We start from the raw sequence: 20,054 nt of genomic DNA, 5'->3' as shown, positions 1-20,054 counted from the left end.
CCCGTCAGGCACATTGAAGGACAACTACATAGCGCGACTGTGTACTGCAAGGACCCTTGTCGTTTTAGCGGCGTTTGAATACGAAGTAGATAGGTCAATGTTGTGAATAAGTTTTTCATCGTATCGAAATCTGCAACATCCTGATTGCTATATCGGTAAATTTGTTTAATGCGATATTAATACACACAATGCACTATTATTATTGTTAAATCTGTTTTACTAAGATACAAAATAAGACATTTTAGTCTGGAGTACAATGTTAGCATCATAGGCTAGTTATGAATGAACAGCAATGCAGACATTTAGCCGAGCAGTTGTATGTTTGTGGAGTTTAATTGATTATATATATAAGGCCGAACATGTTAAAATGTGTTTATTTCACTTTGTTAGATTAACATGTTCCTATCGTATAACTAGGGAGAGTTAGGCCGAGCTGCTATCTAGCGAGCGGCTAGCTGGCTAACTGCAACCAGGGCGCTTTGTGAGCGTTTCCGTTATGCAGCTGTAGCGAACGTACGTGGATATCTTCATTTGGGATGTTCACGGTATTGTTTACGAAACTATTGAGATTCAGTAGAAAAATGTTTTTTTTTCCTCTATTAGACAATGGTTAGGTTAAGTAACTCGATAATTAAACACTAAGGTTTTAAATGCTGGCTATATTCGTACATACATGTAGACCTCCTCTGTTCAGATCCAGTCTGGTGGTGTTGGACGAACCTCCCGCGTGTTGAACAACCGTTTAAAACAACTTTTCAGCTCTGCAGAAATGCACTTTTCAGAGAAACGTGTACGAAACGTGCCATTTGCAACCTTGTTGCACATTGATCTCGGCTGACACCATTTTGGGTTTTCCAGGTTCAGTAGCTTTCTTCATCCGAGTCGGAAGGTCCAGAACCGTCCACCATGTTTCTGTACAACCTGACCTTGCAGCGCGCCACTGGTATCACTCATGCCATTCATGGCAACTTCTCAGGTATACCTCTCACTGTTGGTATTGATCTGTAAGAAGGGATTGTTTATTATTTTTCTACAACTGCCTTGTACATCAGAAGGTTTGTAGGTTGCAGTAGATCTCGTGTGGTCACAGTCCGAACGTTTTCTCTCTCTGTGTGTAGGTACCAAGCTGCAGGAGATTGTGGTTTCCCGGGGGAAGATTCTGGAACTGCTCCGTCCAGATGCCAACACAGGCAAGGTTCACACGCTGCTCACCATGGAGGTGTTTGGCGTCGTACGCTCCCTCATGGCCTTCAGGCTCACCGGCGGCACCAAAGGTGAGTGTGGGACTGAACACGGGCTGCTACTCGCAGGGTGGGATTAGTGTGTGTTCGCTTCAGTTTATTCATGCTTTTGGTGCTGTTTTTGCATTTCTGAAGACATGAACCAGATAAGCTGCTGACACTGTGCACTTGAACTCGGTGTCTTCTTAATCTATTTATGTTAGACACCGACAGCAGTGTATATATACTATTAACAGAATTTGTGTTGAGATGCGTAAAAGATTTTCATTCTGACCTTTCAAAATAGTTTTGCTGTTTTCCTTATGTACGCCTTCATCATGATGAATTGCAGTGTCTGTAAAATACTGCATTCTATAAGCTTCCATCAGAGTAGGAGTGTGTTGTCTCAGTTTGGTGCTATTGTGTCTGGGTTTTTAATTTGAAGACTACGTGGTGGTCGGGAGTGACTCGGGCCGCATCGTCATCCTGGAATACCAGCCCTCCAAGAACATGTTTGAGAAGGTGCACCAGGAGACCTTCGGCAAGAGCGGCTGTCGTCGCATCGTTCCTGGCCAGTTCCTGGCTGTGGACCCCAAAGGCAGAGCAGTGATGATAGGTCTGGCTGTGGCTTCTTTTAAACCTATAAATGTGCTGGTCCTGTATGGTGTAGTGCGTTTTGGACCGGTGATTAAAGGTCTCGAACAGATGACCAGAACCAGTGACGTATCAGGGGTGTTTTGTGTTCACCGTCCATGCAGGTGCCATAGAGAAGCAGAAGCTGGTGTACATCCTGAACAGAGACGCTGCTGCACGTCTAACCATCTCCTCCCCTCTGGAGGCGCACAAGGCCAACACCCTGGTCTACCACGTGGTGGGGGTGGACGTGGGCTTCGAGAACCCCATGTTCGCCTGCCTCGAAATGGACTATGAGGTGAGCTTGAAAGTTCTCCGCCTGCATTTGTCGACTTCTCTGCTCTGTTGACTCCGTTTGGATTGAAGATACCTGCCGTGCCTTCAGTCTGGGAAATATTAATATTGATGATTTTATTCATAACCGTCATTGGTGTTCATGACAGTATTTTTCAACATGGAGCTTCTTGGTGCCGGTGTCTGTCTGATGAAGTGAAATGTTACTTCACTTTTCTGCTAGTCATTTAGTGTAACATGTTTATTCAATGCAGCAGTTCACCACTGAAATGATGAATCTGTTCATGTCTCTTCTCTGACGTGTTGATGGAGAGAACATAAACAGTAAATCTGATTTGCTGCGTGCCTGCACCACCTTCACCTGAACACATCTCGGTTGCTTCCACTCATTGGCGTTCCGCCCTGCCCTGTCTCGCAGGAAGCCGACAACGACCCCACGGGCGAGGCCGCGGCCAACACGCAGCAGACCCTGACCTTCTACGAGCTGGACCTGGGACTCAACCACGTGGTGCGCAAGTACAGTGAAGCCCTGGAGGAACATGGCAACTTCCTGATCACAGGTACCACCCCCACACTCCCCCAAGTGCAGCCGTAACCGACAGGGCTGTGATGTTGGAATGATGAATACTTTCATGTCTCTTCTCTGACTGATGCTGGAGAGAATGTTATGCTCTGACTCACCCATATTAAAGCAGTCTGTCAGTGTCAGGGGTGATTACTCTGATGTGCTCTAACTGACGAGGCTCTCCATCCTGTGTCCCTGTGTCTCCCAGTGCCAGGAGGCTCTGACGGCCCTAGTGGAGTGCTCATCTGCTCTGAGAATTACATCACTTACAAGAACTTTGGAGACCAGCCAGACATCCGCTGTCCCATTCCGCGCAGAAGGGTGAGTATGACCGAGGTTGTGTGTCAGGCAGGAATTTATGGTTAAAGAATTTTCCCAGAATCCCAACTTGCATGTGGCAGGTGAAATGATGGATGTTCTCAGACACAGTCCCTGGAGACAACGAACCCTTCTGATCTCAGTCTGTTGAGAGGGTTTACTTATAATTTGCGGATACTGCGGTGTCTGTGGAATCCTCGGGAGGACTCTTGTGTGATCTGTTTGATGTCCCCTTGGTTTACTGTGTGTGTCTCTATCAGAACGACCTGGACGACCCTGAGAGGGGCATGATCTTCGTCTGCTCCGCCACGCACAAGACCAAGTCCATGTTCTTCTTCCTCGCTCAGACAGAGCAGGGTGATATTTTCAAGGTTACCCTGGAAACAGATGAGGAGATGGTGAGAGCTGCAGCTGGCCTGTGATCTTGCTGATCTAGGATCAGTTTGTTCTGTATATGCACATGTGTTAAAAGATAAAGGCATACATAAATACATCAGTGTAGTAAAGGTACGTGTGGGTGTAGACATACATAATAATGTTTGGAAGGAACAGTCAGAACTAGTAAATCAAATCAATGTGTTGGGTGGGTTAGAGTCTTGGGCATAATGTTTGAATGTTGATTTTATTTCGGGCTACAGTTATTGCCCATGACTACATAAATAACATGCGTTGTGTTTATGGATCAGTTTCAGTGCTATAAATTGCATTCAGCGTGTATAAACAGTGATTCGTTGTTTTCGTTTCCTAGGTCACAGAGATCAGAATGAAGTACTTTGACACAATCCCAGTGGCCACAGCCATGTGTGTGTTGAAGACCGGCTTCTTATTCGTGTCATCGGAGTTTGGAAACCAGTAAGTTGCAACATACTTTCCCCAAATGTCAAACAAATGAACCTAACTTGATGTTGTGTTTGTGAACTGTTCCTCCCAGTGACCATTTCCTGTAAACAGGCAGTTCCAAAAGAACGCTTCACTCTGGTTTATTTATTTAAGTTCTCATTTTCATTGTTTTGCAGCATTCCAGTGTACTGCATACTGCATGTGTTTTAATATCAGTTGTGTTGAAGGTCCCTGAGCTTCCATAACCAACACCGCAACACCCGTCTAATCCTGAGTTTCTGTCCTGGGCTGTCTTCTAGTTACCTGTATCTGTCCTGGGCTGTCTTCTAGTGACCTGTATCTGTCCTGGGCTGTCTTCTAGTTACCTGTATCTGTCCTGGGCTGTCTTCTAGTTACCTGTATCAGATTGCGCACCTGGGAGACGATGACGAGGAGCCGGAGTTCTCGTCGGCCATGCCTCTGGAAGAAGGAGACACGTTCTTCTTCCAGCCGCGGCCTCTCAAGAACCTGGTGCTGGTGGACGAGCAGGAGAACCTGTCCCCCATCATGTCCTGCCAGGTCAGCGGGGCCGTGTGTGTGTGTGTGTGTGTGTGTGTGTGTGTGTGTGTGTGTGGGGGGGGGGGGGGGGGGGGGGGTTTCGTTCGTGCATAAAAGAGCTCGTGTGGTGGGGCATGCGAGTCTGTAGGCCAAAGCTGTGAAGCTCATTCTCGGATTGATGGTGATAAATAAAAAACAAATCAAACATTTGAAGCCATTCCTTCATTCCTTGCCTGCTGAACTCGATTTGGCCACTAGGTGTTGTGAGGAGCAGAGTGAGGGGTAGCGCCTTGCAGTGGAAAAGGGAACAGTGTGAGTACTGATACTGAATAATTCAGTGGTTCAGAGTGGTTGAGTACTTGTTGGTCTAACGGTTTATGGAATTTCACTAAAAGAAGCATTCACACACACCTAAAGATAAGATCAGGTCTGCGGATATAACGTCGTTGTGGCCGTCGCATGAGTCAGAAGAAAACTTTTAGGGTTTCCCCACAGGAAGCTGCCCTGGCTCTGTGGTTGGGGGTCTAGAATATAAATAAGTATTTAATAATAAATATACAACAAATATACTGAACGTCTTGTGGCAGAAGAAGCAGAGGGTTTCCATGACAGCATTCAGTGTCAGCAGATGGTAGAAACATCCGATGCCATCGGTGGAATCGTGACCCCTAGACCAGTTAGTCCACCAGCAGAGTGGATTTCTTTACAGTGTTACTGAAGTAACCCACCCACCCAGTACAAGCCTTTCGGGTGGGCAAATTTGATATCTGAAGTGTTGCACTTCTGAAGGGTGACTGTACACTGTACAAACTGAGCCGTGTCTTTACAAGGTCTCAAGGGGGGGGGGGGGGGGGGGGGGGTTGCCTGCTCTGCTAGTGTAACCATTGACATTGACCATTGTTTAATGTTTTGAAGCGTACCACAGCCTCTCATGTTCTCAGGTCAGGCTGCATACATGCCATTGTATTACCATATACCAGTGTACTCGGGGGTAAACAGGACCTGCATCCTGTTCAGTTATTACAATATATGAGAATTGAACATTTATGCTGTTTCTTGGCTCTGTGTCTCCCTGCTTTAGATTGCTGATCTGGCTAACGAGGACACTCCTCAGCTGTACGTGTCGTGTGGGAGAGGACCCCGGTCCACCCTGAGGGTTCTTAGACATGGACTGGAGGTGTGTGTGTGTGTGTGTGTGTGTGTGTGTGTGTGTGTGTGTGTGTGTGTGTTGGAAGCTTTGCAGCTGGACAAACGGGTGCAAGTTTCATTCTGAAGTGTCAGACCACAAAATATTTTAAACTGTTTGTGTGTGTGTGTTCGCGTGTGTGCGTGCATGCCTCCCTAGGTCTCGGAGATGGCCGTGTCTGAACTCCCTGGTAACCCCAACGCTGTGTGGACTGTTAAGAGACATGTTGAAGGTAAATGCAGTAGGTCCGGCCACTACTGAAGGAGGTACTGGTGTAAGTGGTGTAACTGGTGCACTGACTGGCAGTGATTACTCACTGGTACAAGCAGTTCTAATCCCAGCTGGTTCCAGAAAGTGTGTTTAAATCTTTTAATTCAGTCTTTTTGGGAAACGGGGTTTTCCTTTCCAAAGTTCAGATTAAGTTTACTTTAGTTGCTGTGGCAACATGTGCTTTGAAGCTAACCTGCTACCTTGTGTACTGGATATACATGGCTTGGAGGTCAGTGTTTGAGCGTCTCGCTGGGGTTTAGTCTCTGGGTGGGGTTTACAGGGTTCCCACAGGTCCTTGAAATCCTTGAAAGTTTGTGAATCTGAAGAAATAAGTTCAAGGCCCTGGAAAGTTTTTGAAAACAGGCATAAAAGACAGCCGTCCTTGAAGGTCCTTGAATATTTTGGGGAGTTTGAAATTTCACATGGATGAAGACCGCAGTCAAGGAATAATAGGGCACAGTTGGTAGGAAGTCAATATTTACAAAAGATTGCTATGAAAAAGATTGTTTTAATGTTTTAAATTTCTCATCCTTTGTTGAAAAATATGATCTGATAGTTATAAAGATTTTAAGAAAGTCTGCAAAGTCCTTTAGCATTAATTCAATTAATCAAAAATGTCATTTTATATTCAGAGTTGACTGTTTCGACGCCCATGTTAAAAGTGAATGACTAACTTAGTTGACTTTAAGTGTAATAACAAGATTATCACTCATGGTAAGAGACAATAGATGTAATAGAGATTCTTTCAAGAAACATCCTAATACAAATTCTATAACCACAATGGCTTGTCAAATGGCCTATATCTTCTAAAGTAAAAAAGACTCATTTCAAAATAAGAAATATCCTGTAGCCATGTTTCTTGAAAGAAGATTTAAACTTGATGTGGATTCATGTGCCTTTTGTAAGTCAGAAGATGAATTCCAGGAGCATTTGTTTTTTCATGTCAACATTCACAAAGTTTTTGCATGGACACTAGAAACTCGATTAATCTCAAACTTAACATTCTTTCTTTTGATACCATTTTACTTTATGCGGAAAACTTAAGTTTGGATTTCTCTGATGCCATAAATGTAGTCGTACTTTTAGCAAAATACCATATTCACTACAGTAAGTGGAGTGGTTAAAAGCCTTCTTTTCTCTTTATGAATGAATTCAATTCATATTACTCTTCATTAAGTAGATTAAAAAACTTGGAAAATGCTAGAATCATCTCGCACCAGATTTCTCTAGAAATCTATAGTTCTAATCTCATTACACGGCTTTGCTACTGTGTTTTATGTATGTACTGTATATGTATATGTGTATTATTGTTATTATTTGTCTACTGTCAATGTGTCATAATTTTGCCAGCACAAGTTCATTTAAAATTATATTGATTCTGCAGGGCCTCTGCTGACTTTTACTTTGCAAAAGTTTGGTCATTCTCCTGTAGAGAAGTTTGTTTGCTTGTTCAGCACCATAAGCTAGTGTTTCCTGTATGTAGTTAACGTATGTGTAGCCGCTTTACGTGAATGTCACCTTCTCACAGGTCCACTGTTACATTGCCAGTCATGTTGAGTGTGAATTAAGTTTTCGTTTAATCAACGCTTAATGTCATGCACAGAACATTTCAGGATGCATGGCTTGAAATGGCATTCGGTCTTTTGAATCTGCATTGTATTAACATAGTTTTTTGACAACATATTCAGGGGTAACAGTAGGTAAATGGTGCCAGGTGCAGTCCTTGAATTTGAGGAAGTTGGTCCTGGAAAGTCATTGAAAGGTCCTTGAATTTGATGTTAACCAAGGTGTGGGAACCCTGGGTTTAGTCTCTGGGTGGAGTTTAGTCTCTGGGTGGAGTTTCCATGTTCTCCTCGTCTGTGTGGGTTTCCTCCCACAGTCTAGAGAGCAGAGGTGAAGTCCTCTTGCGTCGTCCTGGTGTGTGTGCCCAGTGATGGATGGTGCTCTATTCTGGGTGCCTGTAGCTGCTCCACACATTAACTACTGAAGAACACAAATCATATAGACAATAACAACATTTTCTTCCAATCCAAAGCTTTATATCACAATATAATTACTTTTACCCAAGTATTGTTAATAGTAATATATGTGATGGGTTTCAGTAAATTAATAAAAATTTATTGTGATAAAAAAGTTATGTGATGATGCATAGGCTACAACAGACATGGGTTTTACCTAATGACCGTGTCTTATCACACATTCCTTCCCATCTTGATTGAGGCGGTTTCCTTCTTGGAGACAGATATTCTCCCTTCCTGCTGTCTCTTAGGACCTCACATCCTGACCCTGCTGCAGTTTGGCCCGCTGCAGGACTGCGGCCAGGACCGAGGTGAACCTAGTCCAGGTTCCAGTGGCCGAGGGCACTTGTGGCCGTCCCTGAGAAGGCAGGGCACTTCATACTTGCTGGTTTGGGGCTCCAGACACCTGGGCATTACACATGATGATCCAGAGGAAGTTCCCCCCTGTGCCATCAGATCACTCCACATTAAACACTCAAAACCATCACCACCCCCATGGATGTTTCAAAAAAGGCAGTAAATACAGGAAAGAAAAAAAGTCTTTCATCTCATGGGTATCATTTAAAATCATTAATTTAATAACTTAAATTTCAGTCTACTCAAATCTCTGCTAACTCGGGCATCGTTCGGTTGAGTTAGGTCAACTCGTACTTCAAAGTTTTGTTTGTTGAACCTGCTTTCTAAAATCCCACCCAGAGGTGTTCCAATCCCACTCCTCAGTGTTCAGGTACTCCGGGTTTTCCACGCTCCCATTACCTTGTATTGATTCCCCAGACATGCTCTTGCCTGTTGAGCTATTCAGGCAGTGGGCCTCTGAATATCGACTCCCTTCAACCGCCTGGCTGGCACGTTGTGCTCATTTTGAGTCTTGTCCAAATCCAAGCACTGTTCCCTGAAGTCATGTGACTTCTGCTGTTTGTTCAGTGCCTCTAATAACTGAACTGTGAAAAGAGTAGTGACGGAGGGGTGTGTGTGTGTGTGTGTGTGTGTGTGTGTGTGTGTGTGTGTGTGTGTGTGTGTGTGTGAGACAAGCTTTGCCTGTTGACTATCATAGTCGTTTGTTCTGCCACAGTTTACTATGCTTTGTAGCCTTATCAGAAACCGTTTGGTTGTAATTCTTGTTGCTGGCGTTGATTAACTTTGAGTTTCACTTTGTTTTATTAGGTTACAGTTAGTTAAGTCATAACTATAATGCTATAATGAGATGCAGTGGGAGACGTTTGCACTGATGTGTCCTGTGTCCTGTCTGGGTGTTTCAGTGCCTGGTGATGGCCACAGGGCTCACAGTTTGTGTCTTTGAACTGCTTCACCAACACCTGGTTTCTCACTTTGCAGACGAGTTTGACGCGTACATCATTGTGTCGTTCGTCAATGCCACCCTGGTTCTGTCCATCGGTGAGACCGTAGAGGAGGTGACAGACTCCGGGTTCCTCGGCACCACGCCTACGCTGTCCTGCTCTCTGCTGGGTGAAGATGCTCTTGTGCAGGTTTGTACCAGGCAGCAGAAACAGAAGCAACTTTTGGTCACAGCTGCTCGTGTGTGTGCGTGTGCGTGTGCACAGTGGTTTGGAAAACCAGCCCACAGAGGAGCCGACTTTGTCTCTGATCTGCTCACCGAAGGTTTGTGTGTGCACGCTTCGCTGCTTCCTGTATGGTGTGGGAGAGAAGTCACTTACTGGTTTCTATTTGCAAGTCAACACTAAAAACATGATTTGGTTGTATCTGATCATCAAGGTGGGGAAGAGGCTTCAGTTAGCTCCCCTGATCACCACAACCAGGGCCACCATAAGATCAAGATAAGATCAAGTGTCCCGCAACTCAAATATTTGTATCATGGTGGAATTGCAGTGCGCACGTGTGTGTGTGTGCCTGCCTGCCTGCTGCAGAAGTGTGTGTGTCCTGCACACGGAAGGAGTGTGTACAATGGCTCAGTTATTATTGCTCCAGTTCAGGTTTTATTGGCTCTTGCTGCAGAGGCCAAACAAAAATGCACCATGCATGGAGCACTAGTGTCCACACGTGTGTGGCGCACAACCCTTACACATTTACAGGTGCTTTATGGAGTAATACTGCAGTGTGTCACTAAATGCACATCCAGAAGACCCTCTCGGTTGGAAATGTGTTTGGGAAGATTATCGTTCATTTTATGAGCCCAATAAATCCAAGTTCATATCTGACCTGCTTTCACACCCTCCCCACCCTCCCCCAGGTCTACCCGGACGGTATCCGCCACATCAGGGCAGATAAGCGTGTGAATGAGTGGAAAACCCCGGGGAAGAAGACCATCGTGCGCTGTGCCGTTAACCAGCGGCAGGTGGTCATCGCCCTGACCGGGGGCGAGCTGGTCTACTTCGAGATGGACCCGGTACGTCTCCGCCGGCCGCCTCTCGTCCCTGCCCCCGCTTGTCCCTTGAAACCACACTGATTTACATTTATGGCATTTGGCAGACGCCCTTATCCAGAGCGACTTACATTTTTATCTCTCTTTTTTTTTTTTTTTTTTTTTTTTTTTTTATACAAGTGAGCAATTGAGGGTTAAGGGCCTTGCTCAGGGGCACCTCAGTCATGGCCTGGGGTTTGAACCTGCGACCCTCCGGTCACAAGACCAGTTCCCTAACCGCTAGGCCATGGCTGCACTGATGAGTTAGTGTTGCCTAATAGTCCAGTTACCCATCCAACCTCCCTCTGTTTCTCTGTGTGTCTGTACCCCCTCCCCTCCTGCCCCAGTCTGGTCAGCTGAACGAGTACACCGAGAGGAAGGAGATGTCTGCCGACGTGGTGTGCATGAGTCTCGCCAACGTCCCTCCCGGCGAGCAGCGTTCCCGCTTCCTGGCCGTAGGTTTGGCGGACAACACCGTGCGCATCATCTCCCTGGACCCCTCGGTAACCGCCCCACCCCCCGCCCCGCCACGGTCTTCCTCGCACGCCCGCGCGCTCCTTCCTGACCGTCTTCCTCTCGCTCTCTCGCCCCGTGGGGTGTAGGACTGTCTCCAGCCGCTGAGCATGCAGGCCCTGCCGGCCCAACCCGAGTCGCTGTGCATCGTGGAGATGGGGGGTGTGGAGAAGCAGGAGGAGCTCGGAGAGAAGGGCTCCATCGGCTTCCTCTACCTCAACATTGGCCTGCAGGTGGCGCTCTCTGCTCCACAGCCCCATCTGGAGCTCTGGAAAGATGTCCTCTAAATCTCACCCGCCTTGTGATTGGTGCTCTGTGCCGCACGAGCTGTGGTTGGTCCGTGTAGTGAAATGTCGCCCTGTGTGTGTGTGTCAGAACGGCGTGTTGCTTCGTACCGTGCTGGACCCGGTGACCGGAGACCTGTCGGACACCCGCACACGCTACCTGGGCTCTCGGCCCGTCAAGCTGTTCAGAGTGCGGATGCAGGGTCAGGAGGCCGTAAGTGTGACCCGTCCGGCCCTCCTCCCCCGTCTCCAGGCTGGCCGCTCCGCTGCTGGACCTCGTTGCTCAGTGTGCTTGTGTCTTCCTCTCAGGTGCTGGCCATGTCCAGCCGGTCCTGGCTCAGCTACTCCTACCAGTCACGCTTCCATCTGACGCCGCTGTCCTACGAGACGCTGGAGTACGCCTCAGGCTTCGCCTCCGAACAGTGTCCCGAAGGCATCGTGGCCATCTCCACCAACACACTCAGGTAGCGTCCCGGACTCGTGTCGCTGCAACTTGAATAGAGCGGTTTAAGTGTTTCTAAACATTTGAAATGTAAGAATTACTCTGCTTAGTGTGTTGGGCTCAGTGAGCTGGACTTGGTGATTTCTCGAGATACCCGTCGCTGCAGAAGCAAAAGTCCAGGGGGTGGAGCTGGATCTAGATCCAACTCCTCCCACCGTGGTGTTTTCATTGGTCTGAAGTAATTGCACTACGCAGGAGGAGTTGTATCAGATCAGCCATTCCAAATCACTGTTGCCGTCCTACATTACTATTCTTATTTACTCACTTACGTTCATTTGTGAACAATCACGAATGTGAAAGTAAGTTCATTATAAACCAATTTTCATCTTGCTAATGCTAGTAACTAGTTTCCTTTTGTGACTATACTAAATCTGACTGTTTCTGTTTGCACGAACAACCACTGTTAGGTTTATCTACTCTAGGTGATGTTAGAAGACGAGCGGTTAGCTAAACAGAATACAGATGTATTAAATATTTATGCATGTTGTGTTCTTCATATTGGACATAAACTGTTAAATTAATTAGGGTTTGCTGTAGTTACTTATAATTTGTAATGGTTGTGCTGTTCGGTACCGCATGGACACGTCAATTGTTATTCAGTAGTGCGTGCATGTAACGGCCATGATCCTCATTAACCAGTTCACTGAAAAACTTCACAACAACTAATATAATGCCATTTATATTTTTCCATCCATCTAAAGATGCATATCACGGTTTTGAAAAAAGGACAGACTGTTTCAGTTGTGCGGTGCACTACATGTTGCAGTAAATGCCACTGTCCATTCTGCACACATTTTGATCTTTAAACGGTAAAAGTCTTAAGGGTGAATTTATTGGATTTATATTTCCTGGTCGGAAAACATAAGCGACACGTGTTAGCTTAACGACCAATTGAAATGTGATGAATTTAAACCAATGAAAAGAAGATATGGACGGTAGGAGGAGTTGGATTAGGTCCAGCTCTGCCCCCTGGACCAACCAAAAGAAACCATGGACGGTATGGACCCCCTGGACTTTTGCTTCTGCAGCAACGGGTACTTGGATTTCTCAGCGGACACTTTCGGTTGTAAACGGGCCATTTCCATGACCTGTTAGCTGAAGCATGTCAGACAGTGTTTGAATAAAGCCACTGTTCTCTGTTCTGAGTGCCTGCAGCTATGAGCTCCTTAATGGTTCATCATAGTTTTAAATTACGCAAATCTTTCATAGCTGTTTCTTTAGTGATCAGTGTGGTGTAATTCTGAAACCAGTACTTATTTTCTGAGGGTGATTTTTGATCTGGTAATTTTAAAAAAATCTGAATACTGACCTGTAGATGAGAACGCTGATGACAGAACGCTGATGACAGATGAGTCTTTTCTAAGCTGCTGTTTCATGTCTCTTGTGTCTGGGCTCTCCCTGGACAGGATCCTGGCTCTGGAGAAACTGGGTGCGGTCTTCAACCAGGTGGCCTTCCCACTGCAGTACACGCCGCGCAAATTTGTTATTCACCCCGAGACCAACAATCTTGTGCTCATCGAGACGGACCACAATGCCTACACAGAGGCCACCAAAGCCCAGCGAAAGCAGCAGATGGCAGAGGTAGGAGTTCAGGACCAACAGGGGGCGACATTTCAGGGCCCTACAAAGTCTGCGTGTGTCTGCTGTTTTAACTGTGCTTACAAATGTCTAACTTGTTAGAAATGCCCTCCGGGCAGAACATTTACTGAGTGAGTGCCATTTTCATACTGCTGCGATCATCCCGGGTCAGAGGAAAGCAAGGGTCATGAGAATCAGCAGTTTGGAATTTCCTGAAAGTCACGCTGTCATTGTGACAAACTGGATGTATTGATTCTTGTTTAACCAACTCTCTCTCTCTCTCTCTCTCTCTCTCTCTCTCTCTCTCTCTCTCTCTCTCTCTCTCTCTCTCTCTCTCTCTCTCTCTTCCCCCCCCCCCCCCCCCCCCCCCCCCCCCAGGAAATGGTGGAGGCAGCGGGTGAAGATGAGCGGGAGCTGGCTGCAGAAATGGCTGCTGCCTTTTTGAACGAGAACCTTCCAGAAGCGATCTTTGGTGCCCCCAAAGCCGGATCGGGACAGTGGGCCTCACTGGTGCGCTTGGTCAACCCCATTCAGGGCAGCACGCTGGACCTGGTCCAACTTGAGCAGAACGAGGCAGCTTTCAGGTGGGCTGAGGGGTCCGTGGATGAGGATGGCCCAGGCGAAGACCTGGTTAACTTCTGTTAACTCTTAATACTGCCTCCACTGTGTGTTAACATATCTCTGTCCTCTACAGCGTGGCTGTGTGTCGCTTTGCTAATGGAGGCGATGACTGGTATGTGCTGGTAGGTGTGGCCAGAGACATGCTTCTCAACCCACGCTCAGTGGGCGGTGGCTACATTTACACCTACCGCCTAGTAGGGGGCGGAGAGAAACTGGAGTTTGTGCACAAGGTGAGTGCAAGAGGGACTTTTACTTTGCAAGGGAAACTGGGAACTCGATACCGTCTTGGAGGGGGGGAAAAATCCCAAGGCTTAACAGAATCCTCCAGCATATTGCGATTCCTGCTACAGGATTACGTAAACATTCAGAAAGTGAAGCCGGAGCTCGAGCCTGTCAACTGAAGGAGTCCTTTGTGATTCCATCTTATCTACTTATTGTTCCTTTTCAAATACCAGACAGTTTTTCAGACCTACCTTGTATCAACATACTTTTTGGTTTATTGGGTCACGTTGGGATTTCACATGACCGCACGAAAAGCCAGGTGTAAACACACCCAAGATACATTGCGATGGGATCAGTCAAACCGGTCTGTGACCACACTGGGAGGTGGTCAGGCACCGGTCCCTGACCACATTTAATGCAAGCGTGAATGGAATGCGTCTTGTGTATCCACATACAGTTACACAAGCGGAAATGCGTCTGCTGGCTGGCTGTGGGTAGTAGTGCCAAGCAAAGCAGACGCTGCAGGGGCCGTTTCTGGCCACGCATGACACCGTATGATGGCGTAGGGTCATAGCCCGTGAGGGACCGTGGTCTAGGAAATCCCAACGGAAGCTGTGTTGGTGGTTCTTATGTGGGTGGGGGTGTTGTGTGGGGAGATATGAAATGCACCTTAATGTAAGTTGTGAATGAGGCTATTTGAGTGTCGGGACGTTTGATCCCATGAGTGTTTCCACACTGGCCCTAACAGACCCCGGTGGAGGACGTACCCCTGGCCATCTCCCCCTTCCAGGGCAGGGTGATGGTGGGCGTGGGCAAACTCTTGCGCATCTACGACCTGGGCAAGAAGAAACTGCTCCGCAAGTGTGAAAACAAGGTGAGTGCAGAAATGAGGAGCAGAAACTGTCCGTGTGGGTGTGTGTGTGTGCTTTCTATAGACGTGCTAATATTGATTCAGGGGTTTTTAGTACATTCATATGGAATAGATGTGGGTGGCGGGGGCGTCCAGCTGGGGGCTCTACCACTGCTTGCACACGTGTCATGATATTTTTCCTGCCCCTTGAGAATATATATTTTTGTAGCCAGTTGTTCATATCAGGATTTTTTTTTTGTTACGTTGTATGCTGAGTGTATACTTCTAGCAGGGGCCTCTAAAATCATGTAGTCTGTTTTTGGGGATGGACCTGCTCTGTGTGCGCACGTTCAATATGAAGTCCACTTTGTCTAGATGGCACCATTGCTGAAAGATGCGTGGTCCTTTAATATCTTACTAACTGGTCAGTAGGTTGAGGGACTGGTGGTTTAATCCGTTGTCATTCCCATAGCCGGGGCCTTTGGAGTGGTTGGTCAACGGTATGACCTGCTTTTATAGCAAGGGTGTTCTAATGATGTCATCTTTGTGTGTCTGTTCGCTTTGGAAGCACGTGCCAAACATGGTGACGGGCATCTACACCATCGGGCAGCGTGTAGTCGTGTCTGACATCCAGGAGAGTCTGTTCTGGGTGCGCTACAAACGTAACGAGAACCAGCTCATCATCTTCGCCGATGACACACATCCACGCTGGGTCACTACGGCATGTCTGCTCGACTACGACACCATGGCAACTGCCGACAAGTTTGGAAATATCAGCATCGTAAGTGTTCTTTCCTCCGGGTAGTTAATCTGTAAAAACAGACATAATAGAAATAGCTACCCACTCCATGCTATAGAAATAGCTACCCATACCCATAGAAATAACTACCCATGTGCTGTCTATCTTTAAACACTCGTTGGCGGTGATTAGTAAGAACGCATGTAACTCATTTCCAAGGTGCGTCTACCACCAAACACCAGCGATGACGTGGATGAGGACCCAACAGGAAACAAAGCATTGTGGGACAGAGGCCTGCTCAATGGAGCTTCACAGAAGGTACCAGCCTCTGCTCTGTGTGCTGTTCCTCTGCTTTCAGACCTGGGAAAGCTACATCACACATCCATCCGTGACCGTCTGTCCGCCATGACTGTCTGTTTCTAGGACAGTGTTTGTGTCTGGTTGGTGTTGTGCCCGCTTCGACATACACACCCAAACCAAAACCCAAACCTGCCCTGTGGAGAGTCTGTGGTCAGCCCCTAAAGACCTCTGAACAAAGTGCCTGCCCACCAGACATAATTACAATTGCATCCAGAGCCTGAAAGTGCTTAGGTGGACGTTGGGGAAATTCCCAGTGTGCCCCAATGACTTGTGTTGGGAATTTAGGGACATGCCAACAGGATGTGTAAGCAATGGACCAGAGCCATGAGTGGGCTGCCTGTGTTGACCTGCAGCCCAGAGCCAGGGTGCATGTGAAGATGAATGCCTCGGGGTCCAGCTGCTGTCCCCAGTTAACTCGGTGGCACACGGCTTCACACTTCTATGCACTTTTAAAACAAATTGGCGTCTGGTCTCCATCCAGGGTTGAAGGCTAGAATGATCTCGTTTTTCAAACGTGTATGTCAGAGGTCACCAACAGGCGCGGACCCGAACGCAGTCCTGTCCGGACCCAATCTCATTCCTGATTAACTGGATACGGACCCAAATGCCATCCCATCCGGACCCAGAATAAATTGTTAAAAATATTTCTTAATTTTGACGGGATAATTAATTTTAAACCGGAGCATTTATTTCAGCGCTATTGGAAAAAAACACTCCGTCACGAGTGTTACGTTCGCCGCCGCCACCCCCCCCCCTACCGTTCCCCGGACCGCTGGTCAGAGCTATCTGCCAAATTTGGCCCGCGGAACAATATAGTTGATTACCCCTGGTGTATGATATAAGTATTGGTGAACAGCCTACACAAAGCAAATCCTTGTTACTTAAAGCCAAGATTGTCTCGACTGCACAAATGTCAAACGCAAGAGCCACCAGGTGTTCTCCTTGTGCCAACACGAAACAATTTCTAATCAATGCTGTGTCATATTTATTGAGCTTTATCACATAAACTGGATTCGTTGCCCTGTGTCTTTCAGGCTGAGGTGATTGTGAACTACCATGTAGGGGAGACGGTGTTGTCCCTACAGAAGACCACCCTCATTCCTGGCGGGTCCGAGTCTCTCGTTTACACCACTCTGTCAGGAGGCATCGGCATCCTCGTCCCCTTCACGTCCCACGAGGTACGTCTCCGCCCAAACTCGCGCACCGACCCGGCGGAGAGGGTCACGTCCTGGTGACGGAACATAAATAACCAAATTAGCCCAACGACTTTGTGAACCTGCATCATCTCCTCCAACCACATCCGCTGTATCTTTCACATCTGTCATAGTGCAACTCACGGTCGTCAACTTTTCAAGCTTTTGAGTATCGCAAATCAAAAGTTGCAGATTTTTTTGAGGTGGTGTTTATTTTTAATGTGAGTGTGGTTTTTTGGTGATAACATTTGAGGAGAGACGACAACAACTTAATTGATACTGTACCTGGTTTTACACTTTTCTTTAAGTTGCATTTATACATCACCCAAGGTCACTACTGCTAATGTACACATTTTTTTCTTCATTTATTTATTTGGAGCTCAGTGGAATTTGTCGTGACAGTACTGGTTTGAGGTGCTGTTCTTTTGTCACTGGTGGTCTTTGCTGGTGTTTGAGCGAGGGCAGTGTGCTGTTCGCTGGGGAGTCTCACCTCTCCTCCCGCTTTACCCCACCAGGACCACGACTTCTTCCAGCACCTGGAGATGCACATGCGCTCTGAATTCCCGCCACTCTGCGGCCGAGACCACCTCAGCTTCCGCTCCTATTACTTCCCTGTGAAGGTGAGTCATGAGCCTCACACACACTCATACACACCCATGTGTTCCACAAGCCTTGCTGCTTTACATGGAGATAATGAGCAGGTACGCAGTCTAGCCCCAGTTGCTGGTACATTAATGAGGCAGGCTTGGCTTCTCGTGTTGTACTGACTGTTCTCAAAGTCCCTTTCTCCCCCTGATATTTGGGGGGGTGGGGCTGTCTAAAATGTACACAAACTTTGGAAAACCCCCAGTGAATCTTTTTTTATTTCCCTGAACTCTATTCCTGAAGATTTATTTAACTCATGGTATTATCTCCACCTGTTTTGATATGTTGATTGTTATGAAAGCCATAGGGAAGAACTCGCGCGATCAGATAACTGCAGAAGTGACCCTCTGCGTAGAGGTTGCTGTCTTGTATGTTTGGAAAATATTCAGTGACTTCCTGTAGTAAATAACAGACTTATTTTACAAAAGCCTGTTTTATAGCGCTTGAGGCACCACTAAAAGATCAGGAAATGGGACAAGAGCTATACAAAAGGTCACACAAAAATAGAACATAATTGTTTAACTCTAATGCCATTTTTGCTGTATTTTGCTGAACGGAAGTTGTCTTAATGTTTTTAATCTTACTCAGCGCGCTTGTATTTTGCAGAACGTGATTGATGGAGATCTTTGTGAGCAGTTTAACTCTATGGATCCCCATAAACAGAAGAGTGTTGCTGAAGAATTGGACCGCACACCACCAGAGGTGTCTAAGAAACTGGAGGACATCCGGACACGCTATGCTTTTTAAACGTCCCATGTGTGCGCTTGCTTCTCAGCCACACGCTTTTTTCCAGCCCACGCTGTACAGTGTGCGTCTCCTGTGGCCGTGTTTCCTACCACAAATATGGGCACACTTGGATGAATACTGCAGGATGTGTTTTCAGCCTAGGGATCGTCTGGAAAGTGTCACTGATGAGTGACCCCCGCTGACCAGCCTTGGACGCTAGTAAAACTGAAGTTTAGGCTTCATTCAACTCATTACTGGATGTAATCTTCAGTAGAACTGGGGGAGTAAAAATGTTATTCTTCCATAGCATGTTAACTGATATTTATAGCCTGACAGGTGAGAGTTTATACAAGGTAAACGCATATGGTAGTGCTTCCTCGATCGCGTGGTGGTTGAAATGGACTAAATCGGTTGTTTGTTTGTTTTTCTTTTTAAAGATTAAAAAAAGGTGTACTTGTTTTTCCAGGTGGTGTTAGAACTTGTAAAATAACTGATTGATTGTCTTGTCAGGTGATCTAGGCCTAATTACCAAGTCCCTGACCACACTGTCCTAACTTTAAGGAATTGCTCAGTTTGTAACATGAATAAAGTTTAAAATTGTTTTGTAAATAAACTTTTTTTTTTATCTGGTGTTTTGGTTCTTCGGGTTGACACTTTTATTAGGTCTTAAGTGGAGAGTCAGGGCATGTTAGAACAGTGACCTTACACGCTACAGCTAATCTCACAGGTAGGACAGGATTCCACGCCACCACCTCCAACTCCCCCAGCTCTCCAGACTCCAGCTAGTGTTGGTTTTCTTGTGGCAGTGTTATGTTGATGCTATGCTTATGGTATTTTAAAGCTGAAACAAAGAGTTGTTGGTTGCTCCAGCCACACTTGCTGTACAGGAAACCCACTCAGATATGCCATCATGTCGGGTTTGTGGTCTTTGTCATCAGAGGTGGGTAGTAACTACTGTAAAATTTATGCAATTACATGCGTTACGCGTTTTTAAATGGTAATGTTTAATTACACAACTTGAACAAAGTAATTATTCACACGTACATGAATGTAAATACTAAGTTAAATGTTCATGGTTACTAATTTTGTTTTTGCCGTCGCCTAGGCCCTAGGGTGATTTGCCATTGGTTCCTCAAACTTGATCATTTTAACACTTCCTTGGGCTGATGAGATTTATTTGGTCTACTACTTATTTTGCTTCTCATTAGATAAAGAGCAGGTCCGTTGTACTTGTGATGTTTGATAAACTGATTCTCATCACTGAAATAATGCTGTGATTATTTTGAACTGTTTTATTGTCACTCACCAGAGGAAGCTGATGTGTTAATTCGCTGGTCTTCAAGAAAGCAGTGTAACGTCATGTTTTCTTGTATTTTTTATAGTAGTGGATTGCAAATTAACTTAGACCTGCATCTGTTAAGATTCTTAGCTGGGTCTTCAGGGTTACCTGCATGTGCTGCGGCCGCAGCGTTTTAATCATACACCTGCGGCTTTTCTGCTCCGTTAATGTCTGAAAGGTTTGTGATCAACTTGGTCGACAATTGTATACTAACAAGAAAG

The 20,054-nt window shown here is 46.3% G+C and overlaps 1 protein-coding gene and 1 non-coding gene across 2 annotated transcripts; both read left to right on the top strand.

Annotated features, from left to right (window-relative positions):
* On the top strand, positions 1–19,119 carry sf3b3 (splicing factor 3b, subunit 3). The gene is made up of 27 exons (XM_076990841.1): positions 1–155; positions 859–976; positions 1,119–1,274; positions 1,666–1,836; positions 1,979–2,151; positions 2,566–2,707; positions 2,921–3,033; positions 3,291–3,428; positions 3,779–3,882; positions 4,263–4,428; positions 5,489–5,584; positions 5,753–5,825; positions 9,217–9,368; positions 10,091–10,246; positions 10,609–10,764; positions 10,864–11,007; positions 11,150–11,272; positions 11,368–11,522; positions 12,967–13,141; positions 13,517–13,722; positions 13,833–13,989; positions 14,730–14,855; positions 15,400–15,612; positions 15,790–15,888; positions 16,965–17,108; positions 17,639–17,743; positions 18,375–19,119. The coding sequence occupies exons 2-27, from the start codon at positions 907–909 to the stop codon at positions 18,513–18,515; spliced, it is 3,654 nt and encodes a 1,217-aa protein (XP_076846956.1). The 5' UTR covers positions 1–155; positions 859–906; the 3' UTR covers positions 18,516–19,119.
* LOC143509011 (small nucleolar RNA SNORD111) lies at positions 2,408–2,487 on the top strand. Its single transcript, XR_013129587.1, has one exon. It is a non-coding gene; the product is annotated as a small nucleolar RNA SNORD111 (small nucleolar RNA).
* Positions 19,120–20,054: the final 935 nt, after the last annotated feature.

This window comes from Brachyhypopomus gauderio, chromosome 2, assembly GCF_052324685.1.
Source record: "Brachyhypopomus gauderio isolate BG-103 chromosome 2, BGAUD_0.2, whole genome shotgun sequence".
NCBI lineage: Eukaryota > Metazoa > Chordata > Actinopteri > Gymnotiformes > Hypopomidae > Brachyhypopomus > Brachyhypopomus gauderio.
Note: the sequence above shows the minus strand (reverse complement) of the source record. Positions and strands in the feature narration are given on the sequence as shown.

Coding starts and splice junctions, on each gene's coding strand:
- sf3b3 (XM_076990841.1), top strand. CDS start 907: ATGTTTCTGTACAACCTGACCTTGCAGCGCGCCACTGGTATCACTCAT. Junction 9,369..10,090: donor GTGAAGATGCTCTTGTGCAG/GTTTGTACCAGG, acceptor ACCCTCCCCCAG/GTCTACCCGGACGGTATCCG. Junction 14,856..15,399: donor TCCGCAAGTGTGAAAACAAG/GTGAGTGCAGAA, acceptor TCGCTTTGGAAG/CACGTGCCAAACATGGTGAC.